The following is a 16,931-nucleotide window of genomic DNA, read 5'->3' as shown; positions in this document are numbered from 1 at the left end:
TGTGTATGACTGTATGTGTTCAACAACACAGACATGACGTTAAGCTGTGTATGACTGTATGTGTTCAACAACACAGACATGACGTTAAGCTGTGTGTGTGTTCAACAACACAGACATGACGTTAAGCTGTGTGTGTGTTCAACAACACAGACATGACGTTAAGCTGTGTGTGTGTTCAACAACACAGACATGACGTTAAGCTGTGTATGACTGTATGTGTTCAACAACACAGACATGCAAAATAACACTGGCAGCTCTGAGGTGACGGAAGCTTGTCCTGCATTTATAGTAACAGTTTAGCGAAGGGGAAGCAAATTGCTGTCAAAACGAATGCTGTTTCAGTGCCGAGACATTGTGTTGTGTTCCTGTGTGTCTGTATGTATGTCGACGGCAGAGGGATGACCTTGAGGTGACCCTGGACGCGTTGCAGACTGCCTTGCCTTTCAGAGCGAGGCCGTTTTAACCAATTTAGACCTGAGGACGACTCTAAAAATGTCTTCTAAACGTCTTCAACATGTCTTCTAAATGTCTTCTAAACGTCTTCAACATGAAAAACCCATGTTTCTATGTCTGTCATTTTCAAACACTTTCATGTCAAGGACCCCAAAAACTATACGTAATTGGCCGCCGACCCCCCATCTGAAAATATGTTGTTCCAGGAAAACCTCCCAGAAGAACCTCCCAGAAGGAACCTCCCAGAGGAACCTCCAGGAAAACCTCCCAGAAGAACCTCCCAGAAGGAACCTCCCAGAGGAACCTCCCAGAAGAACCTCCCAGAGGAACCTCCAGGAAAACCTCCCAGAAGATAAATATGTTGTTCCAGGAACCTCCCAGAAGAACCTCCCAGAACCTCCCAGAAGAACCTCCCAGAAGAACCTCCCAGAAGAACCTCCCAGAAGAACCTCCCAGAACCTCCCAGAAGATAAATATGTTGTTCCAGGAACCTCCCAGAAGCACTCGGTGCCGCGCTACGAGCTTGTAGATCTGCTATTTCTCAATAGCTAAAGCATTAACATAATGCTTAAAACACCAAGAGGGGTTAAAACACCAAGAGGGGTTAAAACACCAAGAGGGGTTCCCGCCCGGAGTGAGTTAACAGACCAATAACAATACAACATTCATGTCATTGAAAGGGACACAAATAGCCACGCAAGTCCTGCAGCCAAATAACAACAAACAACAACAACAACATGGGACTCGTGCGCTAGCTATGCTATGCTATAGCTTTAATCGCGGCTATTATTAAATCTCCTAAAGTTTTTTCCATGCACTCACGGAAAAAAAATCAGCTGGGTTTTTATTGCTGGCAGAGGAACAACGGAACATGAAAACGTCAGTCTGGTATAAATACGACGTAACAAACGGGCCTGGAATAGACGAGAGGAACGCACAACGTGTGGTATGTATATCTTTAGTGTTCTGCGGACAGACAGAGAGACTGCAGGCATACTTTCTGTCTGGGCAGTACTGTACCAACAAGTACTCACGTGTTTTACTTTAACCCATTTTTGCCATACCTTTAAGCAGTGCCTTGGGCAGTACTGTACAGTACGTGAGGGGAACAAGAACTCACGTGTTTTACTTTAACCCATTTTGCCAAAGTACTCACGTGTTTTACTTTGACCCATTCTTGCCACACCTTGAGCAGTGCCTTGGGCAGTACTGTCCGTGAGGGGAACAAGTACTCACGTGTTTTACTTTAACCCATTCTTGCCACACCTTGAGCAGTGCCTTGGGCAGTACTGTCCGTGAGGGGAACAAGTACTCACGTGTTTTACTTTAACCCATTCTTGCCACACCTTGAGCAGTGCCTTGGGCAGTACTGTCCGTGAGGGGAACAAGTACTCACGTGTTTTAGTTTAACCCATTCTTGGCGGGAACCCCTTTTGGTGTTTTAAGCGTTGTGTTATACTTATAGCTATTGAAAAATAGCAGATCTACAAGCTCGTAGCACGGCACCGAGTGGCGCGCTACGAGCTTTGTAGGTCTGCTATTTTAGAAAAATCGTGAAAATGTGGCGGAAATCTTTGAATATATATTATTCCAGAGCAAACGTTTTAACTCAAATCTTAGGTTAAATGGCCTAAACGTCAGGCCTAAATGGGTTAAGTAAAGAATATCACTACTGCATCAGGGAAATACTACTATACTGTACTACTATTATTAAGTCTGGAGTTCAAAATGCTGCACTTGAGTAAAAGTACAAAAGTATTGGCATCGAAATGTACTTAAATGAAAAGGTCAACGTACTCAATATGCAGAATGTATGTCTCATTTCAAATGTATACAAATGTATACAAATGTATACAAATGTATACAAATGTATACAAATGTATACAAATGTATACAAATGTTTCCTAGGCGGTAAATGAGTTAAGTACAGTACTGTCTGCAGCTGTGGCCAAGGCCAACTGCAGAGTGACAAACACAGGGATGTGCAGGACCAAAATAGCGAAAATAGCAGATCTACAAGCTCACAACGCGTCGCGCTGCGATGTGTTGTGAGCTTGTAGATCAGCTATTTTCGGGGGAAAACCCAGCACTCTTTAGCTAGTGGAGATGCAGGTGTGTAACGACATGGATTTATAAACAAATTTGTTCAACGCAAAATGATGTGTTTATAAGTTCAGGAGACTTGGGGAAATATGAATGCTGCCTTCCTTCCGGCATGGCATGGAAAAGAGAGGAGGGCATTTGCATTTCTTTCACCATGTAGTAAATGCTGCATTCGTGGTCTGGAGAGGGCAGTTGTTTTACAGACGGTTAAAAGGGCAGGGGCTGAAGCCCCCTTTGATGTCTATGTGTGCACGGCCCTGCAGAAACATATAGACGCCTGTTGAAAACAACGCTGATAGCGTTCAACGTTTGTTGACCGGCGGAGCAACATGTCCTGCTAACAGTGACACTGTGTGTCACTTGGCGAGGTAAGAAACTCTTTGTAGTTATTTATAGCGGGGTGGGCTTAGCAAAATTACAGACACCAAGCCGATGACATGCGCCACATTTTACATGTGGCTTATCTGTAGGAGAAAACTTTCACACACCTAGAGATCAGGCGTATGCACAGGTGCGTAGGCCAGTGGACATCAATGAAAGCAATAGGATACACTGTGTATCTGCTCGGTACATGAGTGTTTTCTTATTTATTGAAGCAACGTTTCGGTCCCTCCGGCCCTTCCTCAAGGCATACATGAGGCTTATCGCATTCTGGATCCAAACTTTATTTTCCAAATCATCACACTATAATAATGATCTTTATCAATAACATAATGCCTTTTGTTCTCTACGTATATTGCACATCGCTACTTATGCAACCACTCGTACCCATCTGGCTTGTCTACAACGTCCCTGACTGTCACTCAAACCACTCATACCCATCAGGTTTCTCCGGATAGGACTATACCTGACTCGGCCACACCCCTTGCTCCTGATAGGACGTACCTGACTCGGCCACACCCCTTGCTCCTGATAGGACATGCGTGATCTGGCCACACCCCTTGCTCCTGATAGGACGTACCTGACTCGGCCACACCCCTTGCTCCTGATAGGACATGCGTGACCTGGCCACACCCCTTGCTCCTGATAGGATGTGTCTGACCTGGCCACACCCCTTGCTCCTGATTGGACGTACCTGACTCGGCCACGCTAGCGATGTCCACTCCTTGCTCCTGATTGGACGTACCTGACTCGGCCACGCTAGCGATGTCCACTCCTTGCTCCTGATTGGACGTACCTGACTCGGCCACGCTAGCGATGTCCACTCCTTGCTCCTGATTGGACGTACCTGACTCGGCCACGCTAGCGATGTCCACTCCTTGCTCCTGATTGGACGTACCTGACTCGGCCACGCTAGCGATGTCCACTCCTTGCTCCTGATTGGACGTACCTGACTCGGCCACGCTAGCGATGTCCACTCCTTGCTCCTGATTGGACGTACCTGACTCGGCCACGCTAGCGATGTCCACTCCTTGCTCCTGGGCCATGAATCCCAGGACGGAAAATATTGCGAACCCCGACACGAAACTGGTCCCGCTGTTCAGAGCTCCCAGCAGCATGCAGTCCCTGTGGGTCACAAATATATAGTATATATATATATACGGTGTTAAACTCCTTGTGTGTCACATGATACAGTATACGGTGTTAAACTCCTTACTATAGTAAGTGTTATTTGCAAAGACCCCCTCATAACTCTGATAGTGTTCGAATGGTAATGAGTTACAGACCTGTTACAGACCATGTGTTTCTGCTCATATTATTGTCCACTTATTCTGTATGTCTGTGGCAAAAATGGAATGTTGACAATAATGTCCACCACGTCAAGCCAACATGGCGATGACCTCTGACCTCTGAGTTGTAGCCTACTAAATACGAGCGGCGGTGGCTCAGGGGTAGAGTGGCTGGATGCTAACCGCAAGGTTGCCAGTTCGAACCCTGTGGGCTCCCCCCAGAGTTAGCGTCGAAGTGTCCTTGAGCAAGACTCTGAACCCCTAATTGCTCCTGATGTGCAGGTTGGTACCTTGCATGGTTTCCACTGCCATCGTGTGTGAAAGTGTGTGTGAATGGGTGAATGTAATGCACAATCTATGTAAAGCGCCTCGGATAAAGGCACCATTTATCATTTACTTGTACAACGGACACAGCCCTACTACGTACCTGTAGCAGTTGTACTTGTACTTGTTGTAGCTCCCCAGTGAGGTCATGGCGCCCAGACAGATGGCATAGGAGAAGAAGATCTGAGTTCCAGCATCGATCCACACCTTCATGACCAGAGGTGGAGATACAGTCACTCACATGTAAAAAAGTATCAATACTGCAATATATAGGCCTAAAAGAATACTCTTCAAAATGTACTATAACGGCCGGGCTACACCAGGCTTTTCGCACGCGTTTACGCGCACACGCGAGCCCTGCGTACGCGCACTTAAAATAGGACTGGACCTAAAAGCGTGTGTGTGCGTATACGCGCGAACGCGCACAAAATCGTCCGGTGTAGCCCGGCGGTGAATCAAAGGTCCTGTCAAACTGAACGCTGGGACGGACGGACATACAGCTGGTACACCTAATCCACCACCAGGGGGCAGTAGTAGTACTCTCGTTCTATTTCGCTTGTAGAAGGAGAGCACCCCCCCGCTCCTCCCCAGCAGCAGCTAGCCAAAATCGGCTAAAGCTAACGTCAACAATGTCTATTTAAGAGTCTTTAGGTTTAGCAACATTCATATTTTAACCCGGTGGCGACATGGATTTACTGTTGAGCCACTAAACTCTGGGAGTCAGTGGTGTGCACAGATAGACACTAGGGGGTGCTAGAGCACCCCCTGCCCTTTTGGCAATGTGCCCTTTTGAAAAAAAAAAAGAAAAAAAAACTTTTTCTCCTTTTTTTTTTTTTGATTTTTCAAAAATAGCAGACCTACAAGCTCGTAGCGCGCCACTCGGTGGCGCGCTATGAGCTTGTAGATCTGCTATTTTTCAATAGCTAAAGCATAACATAATGCTAACACCAAAAGGGGTTCCCGCCCAAAATAGATTAAGGCAACCGGCCGGTTCCACGCGCTGCACAAGGTGCCCTTTTTTAACTTGAGCACCTGCCCCTCTAAATGTCTGTGCACGCCACTGCTGGGAGTTCATGAAAAACACGAAAAACAAGTCATTGCGACGTTCAGGCAGTGAGCAGGCCACCTATATGTCGTACCTCGGGGTCCTGCAGGCGCGCCAGGTCAGGGTACAGGTAGAACTTGATGCCCTCGGAGGCGCCGGGCAGAGTGACGCCGCGCACCAACAACACCATGAGCATCACGAAGGGGAAGGTGGCAGTGATGTACACCACCTACACACACACACATGCACGCACACAGGCAGGCAGGCACGCACGCACGCACGCACGCACGCACGCACACACGCACGCACGCACACACACACGCACACGCACACACACACACACACACACACGTACAGGGGAAATAAAAGACCAAACATTACAGCTCAAAGCTTTTTAGAGTCACGGATGGTCAATAAAGGCCAGGTAATTATTGCATGTGTGGAGCTTGCATGTTCTCCCCATGTCGTCGTCCCCCCCCCCCCCCCCCCCCTGTCAGGTGAACAGAAGCGTCCTGCTCACTCCTCATGAACTGAAGGAGTGTGAGCTCCGTTCGGGGCTCTCCCCAGGTTGGGGGGATGGGGGATTACAGCCGAGGGCAACATTGGTACCAGGTGAAAAAATGGAAATGTCCTCTGTAGTATGTCCTTAGCTGATAGGCCAACAGTTCTGTCCTCTGTAGTATGTCCTTAGCTGATAGGCCAACAGTTCTGTCCTCTGTAGTATGTCCTTAGCTGATAGGCCAACAATGCTGTCGTGCCGACTATAAGCAATGTACATTCCCTTATATACATAGCAGCCATTCAGAATATGTGACACACACACACACACACACACACACACACACACGCACACACACACATGCACGCACGCGCACACACGCACACACACACATCGTGCGTGAGGTCAGTGCGTAGTGTATTACATGGCGTTAATTGCTCGGTGCTTACAGCACACTTGGCAGCAAGCACAGGACATAAATCAGCCCTGACCAATCAATAAGCCTCCAGGGAGGGGGGGGGGCGGGGGGGGCTGTCTGGCATCGACTGCACAGCCTGTTGCTCTGCTGTTGGTGTGTGGCTGATGATGTTGTTCTAGGGATGTAAGCTGTTGTTACTCCTAGGAATACATCTACTCATACTCATGCTGTAATCTTAACCCATTCTGGGCGGGAACCCCTTTTGGTGTTTTAAGCATTATGTTGTACTTTAGCTATTGAAAAATAGCAGATCTACAAGCTCATAGCGCGGCACCGAGTGCCGCGCTATGAGCTTGTAGATCAGCTATTTTTGAAAAATCGTGAAAATGTGGCGCAAATCTTTGAATATATATATTCTTTCAGAGCGAACGTTTTTACTCAAATCTTTGCTTCTGGGGGGTCCCTGGAACAACATATTTTCAGATGGGGGTCGGTGGCCAATTACATATAGTTTTGGGGGTCCTTGACATGATAAAGGTTGAGCACCACTAGTATAGAAACAGGTTTATCAGAAAATTGTCAGGATTTAGAAGACATTTTTTAAATGTCCAGTCCAACATGGATGTAAGCTGTTGTTACTCCTAGGAATTCAACTACTGATTCTATGATGTTAAATACAGCAGTGGTTCCCAAGCTTTTTCATGTCAAGGACCCCCATAATGATACTCATCCACCCGTGGACCCCTATTTGAAAACATATGCCAGGGGACTGCAGTGTCAAAAAGTGACACGTCATCGAAAATGTCCCCTGCCTGTTTAGCTGACGAAAACGAAAATCTTAAAACGATCATAACTCCCGATCTAAATCATCCCGTCTAATTCTGAAAAAAGATCCTGTGTTAGACGGCGCTCCGCTGTCCAGTCGCTAGTCGCGATAGATTTATTATTACCTCCCGTTGTTGTCGATCGACTCTAGAGTGCTGTGGCTATTGTTAGCTGCTACACAGACATGCACACCAGCTTCCGGTGCGCCGGTAAAAGTGGTCCGTGCGCTATAAATGATGGGCACATGGATGAAATGGATTAAATAGTTCCGGGCCTCCAAGGTGTTAAATGGCATTCCTATCTCTGGGACCCCCTATACATAACACACATAACAGACATTTACATACATTACATTTACAAAGTTAATGTAACTCTGAGAGTGTACAACAAATGGAACCAAATTGACCCGTTGTTAGGGTCCATTTGGTTCCATTTGTACACTCTCAGAGTTACAGACCCATAAGGGTCCATTTGGTTCCATTTGTACACTCTCAGAGTTACAGACCCATAAGGGTCCATTTGGTTCCATTTGTACACTCTCAGAGTTACAGACCCATAAGGGTCCATTTGGTTCCATTTGTACACTCTCAGAGTTACAGACCCGTAAGGGTCCATTTGGTTCCATTTGTACACTCTCAGAGTTACAGACCCATAAGGGTCCATTTGTACACTCTCAGAGTTACAGACCCATAAGGGTCCATTTGTACACTCTCAGAGTTACAGACCCATAAGGGTCCATTTGTACACTCTCAGAGTTACAGACCCATAAGGGTCAAAGCAAAGTAAAGCAAAGTTCTTTGTTTACCCAGGGTGAATGGACTAAGCTCGAGATGCTTGTTTACAGCCAGACCCTGCTCATAGAACATTTCATGGTAGGGGTTCAATGCCTTGCTCAAGGGCACTTCAGCGGTGGTAATTTTAACGTGCCGGTCCGGGGATTCGAACTGGCGACCTTCCGATAAGAAGACCGATCCACAAACCGTTCGGCCACCGCTGCCTCATTTCCATGGTCCAAATGGTTCCATTTGTACACTCTCAGAGTTACAGACCCATAAGGGACCATTTGGTTCCATTTGTACACTCCCAGAGTTACAGACCCATAAGGGTCCATTTGGTTCCATTTGTACACTCCCAGAGTTACAGACCCATAAGGGTCCATTTGGTTCCATTTGTACACTCTGAGTTACAGACCCATAAGGGTCCATTTGGTTCCATTTGTACACTCTCAGAGTTACAGACCCATAAGGGTCCATTTGGTTCCATTTGTACACTCTCAGAGTTACAGACCCATAAGGGTCCATTTGGTTCCATTTGTACACTCTGAGTTACAGACCCATAAGGGTCCATTTGGTTCCATTTGTACACTCTCAGAGTTACAGACGGGTCCATTTGGTTCCTATAACTACTCCCTCAAGGACCCCTGGGGGTCCCCGGACCCCACTTTGGGAACCAGTGAAATACAGCACAGTATAACATGGATGTAAGCTGTTGTTACTGCTAGGAATAAATCTACTGATTCTATCTATAAATACGTACGTCTGTCTGTGTGTATGGCTGTAATGCACGTATAACTCCAGAACCGTTCGCTCCACCGACTCCAAATTCGACACGCGTGTTCCACACCCCCACAGGGACTGCAGTGCCCGGTGTCGAGTCGGTATAGGACCCTGCACGGTTGTCCAGAACCGCCACAAAAGGCCTCTAGCTGCCCCGGGCTCTGGACATGTAGGGCCCCCTGCCCATACAGGCTCCATGTGTGGACCACCTGGAACCCCCTCAAGGACCACTGGTGGTCCCCGGGCCACTGGGTGAACACCACTGTCCTATAGATGACTCTCTGTGCATTGAAGTATTGTTTTGTGTTTTCCCTGCTTTACTGTAAATTACTGTTGTTTTCGTCGACTAAAACTAAGACGAAAAATGTTCGTCGACTACCTTTTTTCACTGACGAAAACTACATGGAAACTACATGAAAACTAAGCTGTGATGACTAAAACTAAGACTAAATATGCTGACAATTTCGTCAACAAATCCAAACTAGACTAAAATGTTAGGAAGGGACTAGTGGACAAGAGATCCAGGTATAAGTCATTTTACTATTATAGAAGGGAGTTCCAGCCGCGCCTCTAGCCTATAGCAGGCCAATCTGGTGCATCTCAGAGGCCTCTAGCCTATAGCAGGCCAATCTGGTGCATCTCAGAGGCCTCTAGCCTATAGCAGGCCAATCTGGTGCATCTCAGAGGCCTCTAGCCTATAGCAGGCCAGTCTGGTGCATCTCAGAGGCCTCTAGCCTATAGCAGGCCAGTCTGGTGCATCTCAGAGGCCTCTAGCCTATAGCAGGCCAATCTGGTGCATCTCAGGAGCCTCTAGCCTATAGCAGGCCAGTCTGGTGCATCTCAGAGGCCTCTAGCCTATAGCAGGCTAATCTGGTGCATCTCAGAGGCCTCTAGCCTATAGCAGGCCAATCTGGTGCATCTCAGAGGCCTCTAGCCTATAGCAGGCCAATCTGGTGCATCTCAGAGGCCTATAGCCTATAGCAGGCCAATCTGGTGCATCTCAGAGGCCTCTAGCCTATAGCAGGCCAATCTGGTGCATCTCAGAGGCCTCTAGCCTATAGCAGGCCAGTCTGGTGCATCTCAGGAGCCTCTAGCCTATAGCAGGCCAGTCTGGTGCATCTCAGAGGCCTCTAGCCTATAGCAGGCCAGTCTGGTGCATCTCAGAGGCCTCTAGCCTATAGCAGGCCAGTCTGGTGCATCTCAGAGGCCTCTAGCCTATAGCAGGCCAATCTGGTGCATCTCAGAGGCCTCTAGCCTATAGCAGGCCAATCTGGTGCATCTCAGAGGCCTCTAGCCTATAGCAGGCCAATCTGGTGCATCTCAGAGGCCTCTAGCCTATAGCAGGCCAGTCTGGTTACAGATGACCTGACGAAGATGTAATTGACACATCGAAACGTTGTCGCTTTTTACCTGCACCCTGCTACAAATAAAATAAGGGCCTAAATCGTCTGAGCTGCTCCAGTGCCTTCTTGTTCTCATTTTACTATTAGTTGCATGCTGAAAATAGCCGATCTACAAATAGCTCACAACGCGTTGCAGCAAGTGTAAAAACAGTCATTACGACGGCATCAAGGCCCACCAAAATACATTTTAGTCGACTAAATCAACTGTAGATTTAGTCGACTAAAATCTTATGATGTTTAGTCGACTAAAACTAGACTAACACTAAGACATTCCAGGTGACTAAAATGTGACTAAAATTAAATGAAAACTATTCAAGAGACTAAAACTAAAATCAAAATTTGCTGCCAAAAACAACACTGTTTGCTATGGATTTAATCGGTTTAGAGAACCTAACCTTTAAGCTCGCCGCGCTCTGAGCTTGTAGACCTGCTATTTTTGAAAAATGGTCAAAATGTGGTGCAAATCTTCGAATATATATTATTTCACAGCAAACGTTTTTAACTCCCCCCCCTTTCTGGGGAGGGGGGGGGGGGGGGTTCCCTGGAACAACATATTTTCAGATGGGGGTCCGTGGGCCAAATACAGATAATTCTGGGGATCCTTGACATGGAAAAGGTTGAACTCCACACTGACACAGAAACATAGAGTTTTTCAGAAAACTTTTAGGATTTAGAAGTTTTTCTTTTTTTTTTAGAACCGGCCTCACTCCTAAATGGGTTAAGCGTCTGCTAGAATGTCTGAATGTGAACAGTTATAATCCTCTCAATTCTGGAATTCACATTTTTCTCTCCCTGGTTTGGTCGGCGTGTTTACCTCGTTGCCGCGGAGACCATGACGTCACTTCCATCAGATCTCATGTTTTTTCTTCTTCTAAATATAGTCCTGGCTCATGGTGAATGTGTTGAGCACACACACACACACACACACACACACACACACACACACACACACACACACACACACACACACACACACACACACACACACACACACACACACACACACACATCACATGAGGTGTGTGTGTGTGTGTGTGTGTGTGTGTGTGTGTGTGTGTGTGTGTGTGTGTGTGTGTGTGTGTGTGTGTGTGTGTGTGTGTGCGTGTGCGTGTGCGTGTCAGACAGACAGACAGACAGACAGACAGACAGACAGACAGACACAGACAGACAGACAGACAGACAGACAGACAGACAGACAGACAGACAGACAGACAGACAGACAGACAGACAGACAGACAGACAGACAGACAGACACCTTGCCGGTGGACTTGACCCCCTTCCAGATGCAGAAGAAGCAGATGACCCAGACAGCGAGCAGACATCCGGCCAGGTCCCACTTGATGGGTCCCATCTCATCGATGCCCCCCGAGATACCCAGCACGTTGTGCCTGAGGAACACACACACACACACACACACACACACACACACACACACACACACACACACACACACACACACACCTTTAACACTTACAGCGCTAGCATTTATTGACAAATTATGATATAATTCACGCCAGCATTTTTCCCTGTTCAGCTCTTATTTTGAAGAGCCAAAAATCTAGACCGGATGTTGTGAACTTAAAGGAGAATTCCATGCTAGAAGGCTTTCTTACCTTTCTTACCTTTCTTTGTAGTCGTTACGTCCCCACCAAAGAGGTCCAGGTGTTTTTTTGTGCAAAAACTCCTCATTGGTTATTTCCCCTACCATAAGCCCTAAATGAATTGCATTGAATTGAATGGGGCTATGGGGTGTTGTGCTAATTCGCTTATTTCCATCGAAATAAGTAGTAAAGTGTGCCGCTTGGGATATTATTTACATTATGAAGAGAGGATATATACAAAAATATAATGATTTTGAGCGATGGAAATAAGCGAATTAGCACAACACCCCATAGCCCCATTAAATTCCCATTCAATTCAATTAAATTCATGTAGGGCTTATGGTACATTACATTACATTACAGTCATTTAGCAGACGCTTTTATCCAAAGCGACTTACAATAAGTGTATTCAACATAGGTAGGGAACAAAAACTACTAATCACCAGAAGTCTTTAGTGCATTTTCTGCAAGAACAAGCAACCAAGAGTATACCTAGCGCTAAGGTAAAAGTGCAATATATCAGCTACCTATTTCCTTAAACAAACTGTTAATCAATCAATCAATCAAAACTATAACCACACTAATGAAGACATATCTCCACCAGGCTGTGTGGAACTCCATATTTGGACAAGTCTGATGTCATCAAGATGACGTCGTTACTTAGGTATAGGTCTGTACCAATTCTATATAAGTGGTGTTGAGAGAAATGTGACTGCATTCTGTTAAGGAACGGATGCTCGAGAACTTGAGGTTTTCCAGCCTTGTCTTTGTGTGTGTAAAATGTGGAGGTGGACTATGAATCTGAACGGATCAGGAGGATATTACGCAGCGGTGACCGTCGGACACGAGGTGTACGCGATCGGAGGGAGAGACACCAACGTGAAGGCCAGTGTCCAGGTTCACGTCTTCAACATGGTGTCTTTGCGCTGGAGGAAGTTGTCTCCTGCTGTGACGACCGGAGGAGGAGGAGCTCACCTCGGGGTTCCCTCCAGGTGTCACGGACACACAGCTGTGCTGATTGGAGATGTCGTGTACATCTGGGGGGGGGATTTCGGAGGAGCGACGCTACAGCAAGCTTTTTGCGTTTGATGTGGATTCCCACGTTTGGTTCAAACCACAGGTTTCTGGGACCGTTCCAGACAACAGGCAGTACCACTCAGCCTGTGTGTTGGGGAAGGTCATGTTTATTAATGGAGGATCCACCCAGCTGACTGGACGCACTAATGACATGTACAAGTTGGACACCAGCACAATGGTCTGGTCTTTAATTAACACCAGAGGAACTCCATCTCCTGCTACAGGATATCACTCTGCCACCATCATCGGGACAAAGATGTTTGTATTTGGAGGCACGACGCACGACGACAACATCAGAGTGTTTGACACAGAGACTGACCACTGGCTGGACACGCCTTCTGCCCAGGTCCTTCCAGAAGCACAATGGGGTCATTCAGCATTCACCTACAATGGAGAGCTGTACATATTTAGGGGCTGCAGTCGTTACACGGTCCTCAATGACCTGTGGAAGTTCAGTCCAGAGACCTTCTCCTGGAAGAAGGTTGAGACCAAGGGGAATGGCCCGTGTGTATGGATGTTTGGCACGTGCTGTTGCATGGTGGGAGATCGCATGCTCCTTTTTGGAGGAACTAAAATGATTCCAGTGAATGTAACTAAAATAGAATACAATTACTTGTATGTCTTGGACTTCAGTCCTAGTCTGAAGACGTTGTGTAAGCTAGCAGTTATTCAGTACGGTCTGGAGCAGTCTGGACTCCCACACAACATCAGGTGGGAACTGGCAGCCATGACTAGCAACAGCCAATAGGAACTGGCAGCCATGACTACCAACAGCCAATAGGAACTGGCGGCCATGACTACCAACAGCCAATAGGAACTGGCAGCCATGACTACCAACAGCCAATAGGAACTGGCAACCATGACTAGCAACAGCCAATAGGAACTGGCAGCCATGACTACCAACAGCCAATAGGAACTGGCAGCCATGACTGCCAACAGCCAATAGGAACTGGCAGCCATGACTACCAACAGCCAATAGGAACTGGCAGCCATGACTACCAACAGCCAATAGGAACTGGCAGCCATGACTACCAAGCAACAACTGAAACCAATGAGTGTTCTCACTGGGTGATGCTGAAGATCTTCATATAGTGTCGGCGGTGGCTCAGCGGTAGAGTGGCCGGATGGCAACCGCAAGGTTGCCAGTTTGAACCCTGTGGGCTCCCCCAGAGTTAGTGTAGAAGTGTCCTTGAGCAAGACTCTGAACCCCTAATTACTCCCGATGTGCAGGTTGGTGCCTTGCATGGTTTCTGCCGCCATCGGTGAATGAATGTGTGTGTGAATGGGTGAATGTAATGAACCATCTATGTAAAGCGCCTTGGATAAAGGCGCTATATAAATGCACCATTTACCATTTAGTGTCAACACACAGAGTGTCGCAGTCCCGCCCCCTTTCATGAAGAAAAAACAAGTATAATGTGTTGTACCCTTCTCTTTTTTTTCTTCTTCTTTCTATTTATGTGTTCGGTCCAAAACATTGTGTTTATTGTCATGATGTAATGGTCACAACAACAGTTCCTCAGTAAGTTTCCATCACCGAGAGCGTTATATTGAGATGAAAGGCTGCCTCTGTTCGTCCCAACGAGAGTAAACAGGAAGTGTGATCTGATGTGATCATTTGATTCGCGGCTCGTCTCGATGACATCACATCATATTATACAATGACTTACAGTGTTTACAGCATGTAAACGACTGTAGTTACACTTATTATATATATATATATAGATGTATAGGATATCGCTCTTAACCCATGTAGGGCTGAGGACGATTCTAAAAAAAACTGTTTTCTGAAAAACCTTGTTATGTCAGTGGTGCTCAACCTTTTACATGTCAAGGACCCCCATAATCATCTGTATTTGCCTGCGGACCCCCATCTGAAAATATGTTGTTCTAGGGACCCCCCCATGCTCGCTCTGGCCGTGGGCCGTGGCCGCGGCTCAGCGGTCCAGGCACCTTGGCTGGTAATCCAGTCTGGATTGTGGCCGCGAGTTCGACTCCCGATCCCGACGGCTTTTACTGCATGTCTTCCCCCCCATCTCTCTCCCCATTTCCTGTCAGCCTACTGTCTGTCCCTCCATAAAAAATATAAAATAAAGGCGAAAGCCACAAAAAAACATTAAAAAAAAACGTTCGCTCTGAAATATATTCAAAGATTTGTGCCACATTATCAAGATACAACAAATCTAAAATACAACATATTTTCAGATGGGGGTCGGCAGCCAATTACATTACATTGATATTGGGGGGTCCTTGAAATGAAACAGTCTGAGCACCGCTGACATAGAAATATAGGGTTTAACCCTGTGAGGACCGCTGACATAGAAATATAGGGTTTAACCCTGTGAGGACCGCAGAAAATAACTGTCATGTTTTAGAAGACATTTGTGACCAGATTTGACTGAGAGACTGCCATCGCTAAAATTCCAGCTTTTCACCAGAGGAGATTTTTTTTTTCTTTTTTCAGAATGAGTCTGGGCTGACTCTTCACATACTAGAGCATGTCTGAAATAAGTGTCAGAGCTGAAATTGACTAAATATGAAATAAATGCTTAAACATGTAGCTAGGTGTAATGTTAGAGACCACAGAAGTGAACCTTTCAAGCCTGTTTTCTCAACTCGCTGTTTCTCTGCAAGACATTACTCTATAAGCCATATCTCCAAAACTGGTGGGTCAAACTGAACAACACCAACGTGTCAATTTGAAGCTATGATTCCCAGTTTTTTCATATGGCATGAAAAATTAAAAAAAATCCAATGGCAGTCCCTCAGTCAAATTTAGTCACATTTGTAGAATGGATTCTTAGTACTCACTCCCAGAACTCGGTGACCGGGGAGGTGAAGTTGGTGGTGTTGGCGGCCAGCCACAGAGTTTTGTTCTTGCGCACGGTGTCCTCCACGCAGCGCGGCGTGTTCCACGGCTGGTTGCATTTGGCCCACGGCAGCTCTGGCTGGAAACACTGCAACGCAACACAACGCAACACATTTCAATCATTTTTATTTATGTCCACAATACAATACAATAGAGAGTGTCAATACTTTTCAAGCTGTTCTCCGGGAACTTAATGCATAGATTCATGTGTCGCTTGGATGAGTCTGTGAATAGCATCATTGTCAGTATAAATAACCCTGTCAAATGTTGCACTAGATGCTCCTCTAGCCTTAGAAGACATTATTGGCTTAAAAGCCTTTATTTATTTAAGCCTTTATTAACTGTCACAGATGCCTGTCTAACATGTACATTTGGACTGTTTTTTATTGGATGTATATTGTTTTTATATGGACCCTGAGTCTGCAATAAAGGCATTCATTCATTCATTCATTCATTCAATACAAGAACATGCACAAATATTTAGGTGGTGCTTATAGAGGTGCTGTACAGAATGCAGTCAGAAGATCCCGGACAAATACCCACACACCCTTCAGGGGTACAAGTAACTTGTGCTCTCTTGTGTGCGTGCGTGCGTGCGTGCGTGCGTGCGTGCGTGCGTGCGTGCGTGCGTGCGTGCGTGCGTGCGTGCGTGTGTGTGTGTACCTGCAGCAAGTAGTAGAATCCCCAGGCCAGGATGACGATATAGTAGATATTCAACAGAGACACAATCACTATGGACGCATAGCCTATACCTGGAGAGAGAGAGAGAGAGAGAGACATAGAGTTACTATGGAGAGCGAGAGAGAGAGAGACATAGAGTCATTATGGACGCATAGCCTATACCTGGAGAGAGAGAGAGAGACATAGAGTTACTATGGAGAGAGAGAGAGAGAGAGACATAGAGTTACTATGGAGAGAGAGAGAGAGAGAGAGAGACATAGAGTTACTATGGAGAGAGAGAGAGAGAGAGAGAGAGAGACATAGAGTCACTATGGAGAGAGAGAGAGAGAGAGAGAGAGAGAGAGAGAGAGACATATAGTCACTATGGAGGCATAGCCTATACCTGGAGAGAGAGAGAGAGAGAGACA

At 46.4% G+C, this 16,931-nt stretch overlaps 1 protein-coding gene and 1 pseudogene across 2 annotated transcripts; one reads left to right on the top strand and one right to left on the bottom strand.

The window, feature by feature from the left end:
- Window positions 1–3,016: 3,016 nt before the first annotated feature.
- LOC306913796 (sodium- and chloride-dependent taurine transporter-like) lies at window positions 3,017–16,623 on the bottom strand (the record flags this gene model as incomplete). The annotated part of the gene is made up of 7 exons (XM_079490608.1): window positions 3,017–3,020; window positions 3,442–4,062; window positions 4,654–4,757; window positions 5,690–5,824; window positions 11,552–11,684; window positions 15,786–15,931; window positions 16,507–16,623. The coding sequence occupies 7 exons, from the start codon at window positions 16,621–16,623 to the stop codon at window positions 3,017–3,019; spliced, it is 1,260 nt and encodes a 419-aa protein (XP_079346734.1).
- Window positions 12,693–13,722, top strand: LOC306913722 (kelch domain-containing protein 3-like; annotated as a pseudogene). The gene has a single exon. The product of its transcript is annotated as a kelch domain-containing protein 3-like (transcript).
- Window positions 16,624–16,931: the final 308 nt, after the last annotated feature.

This window comes from Electrona antarctica, assembly GCF_951216825.1.
Source record: "Electrona antarctica genome assembly, chromosome: 21".
Lineage (NCBI taxonomy): Eukaryota > Metazoa > Chordata > Actinopteri > Myctophiformes > Myctophidae > Electrona > Electrona antarctica.
This window is presented reverse-complemented; position numbering and strand designations above follow the sequence as displayed.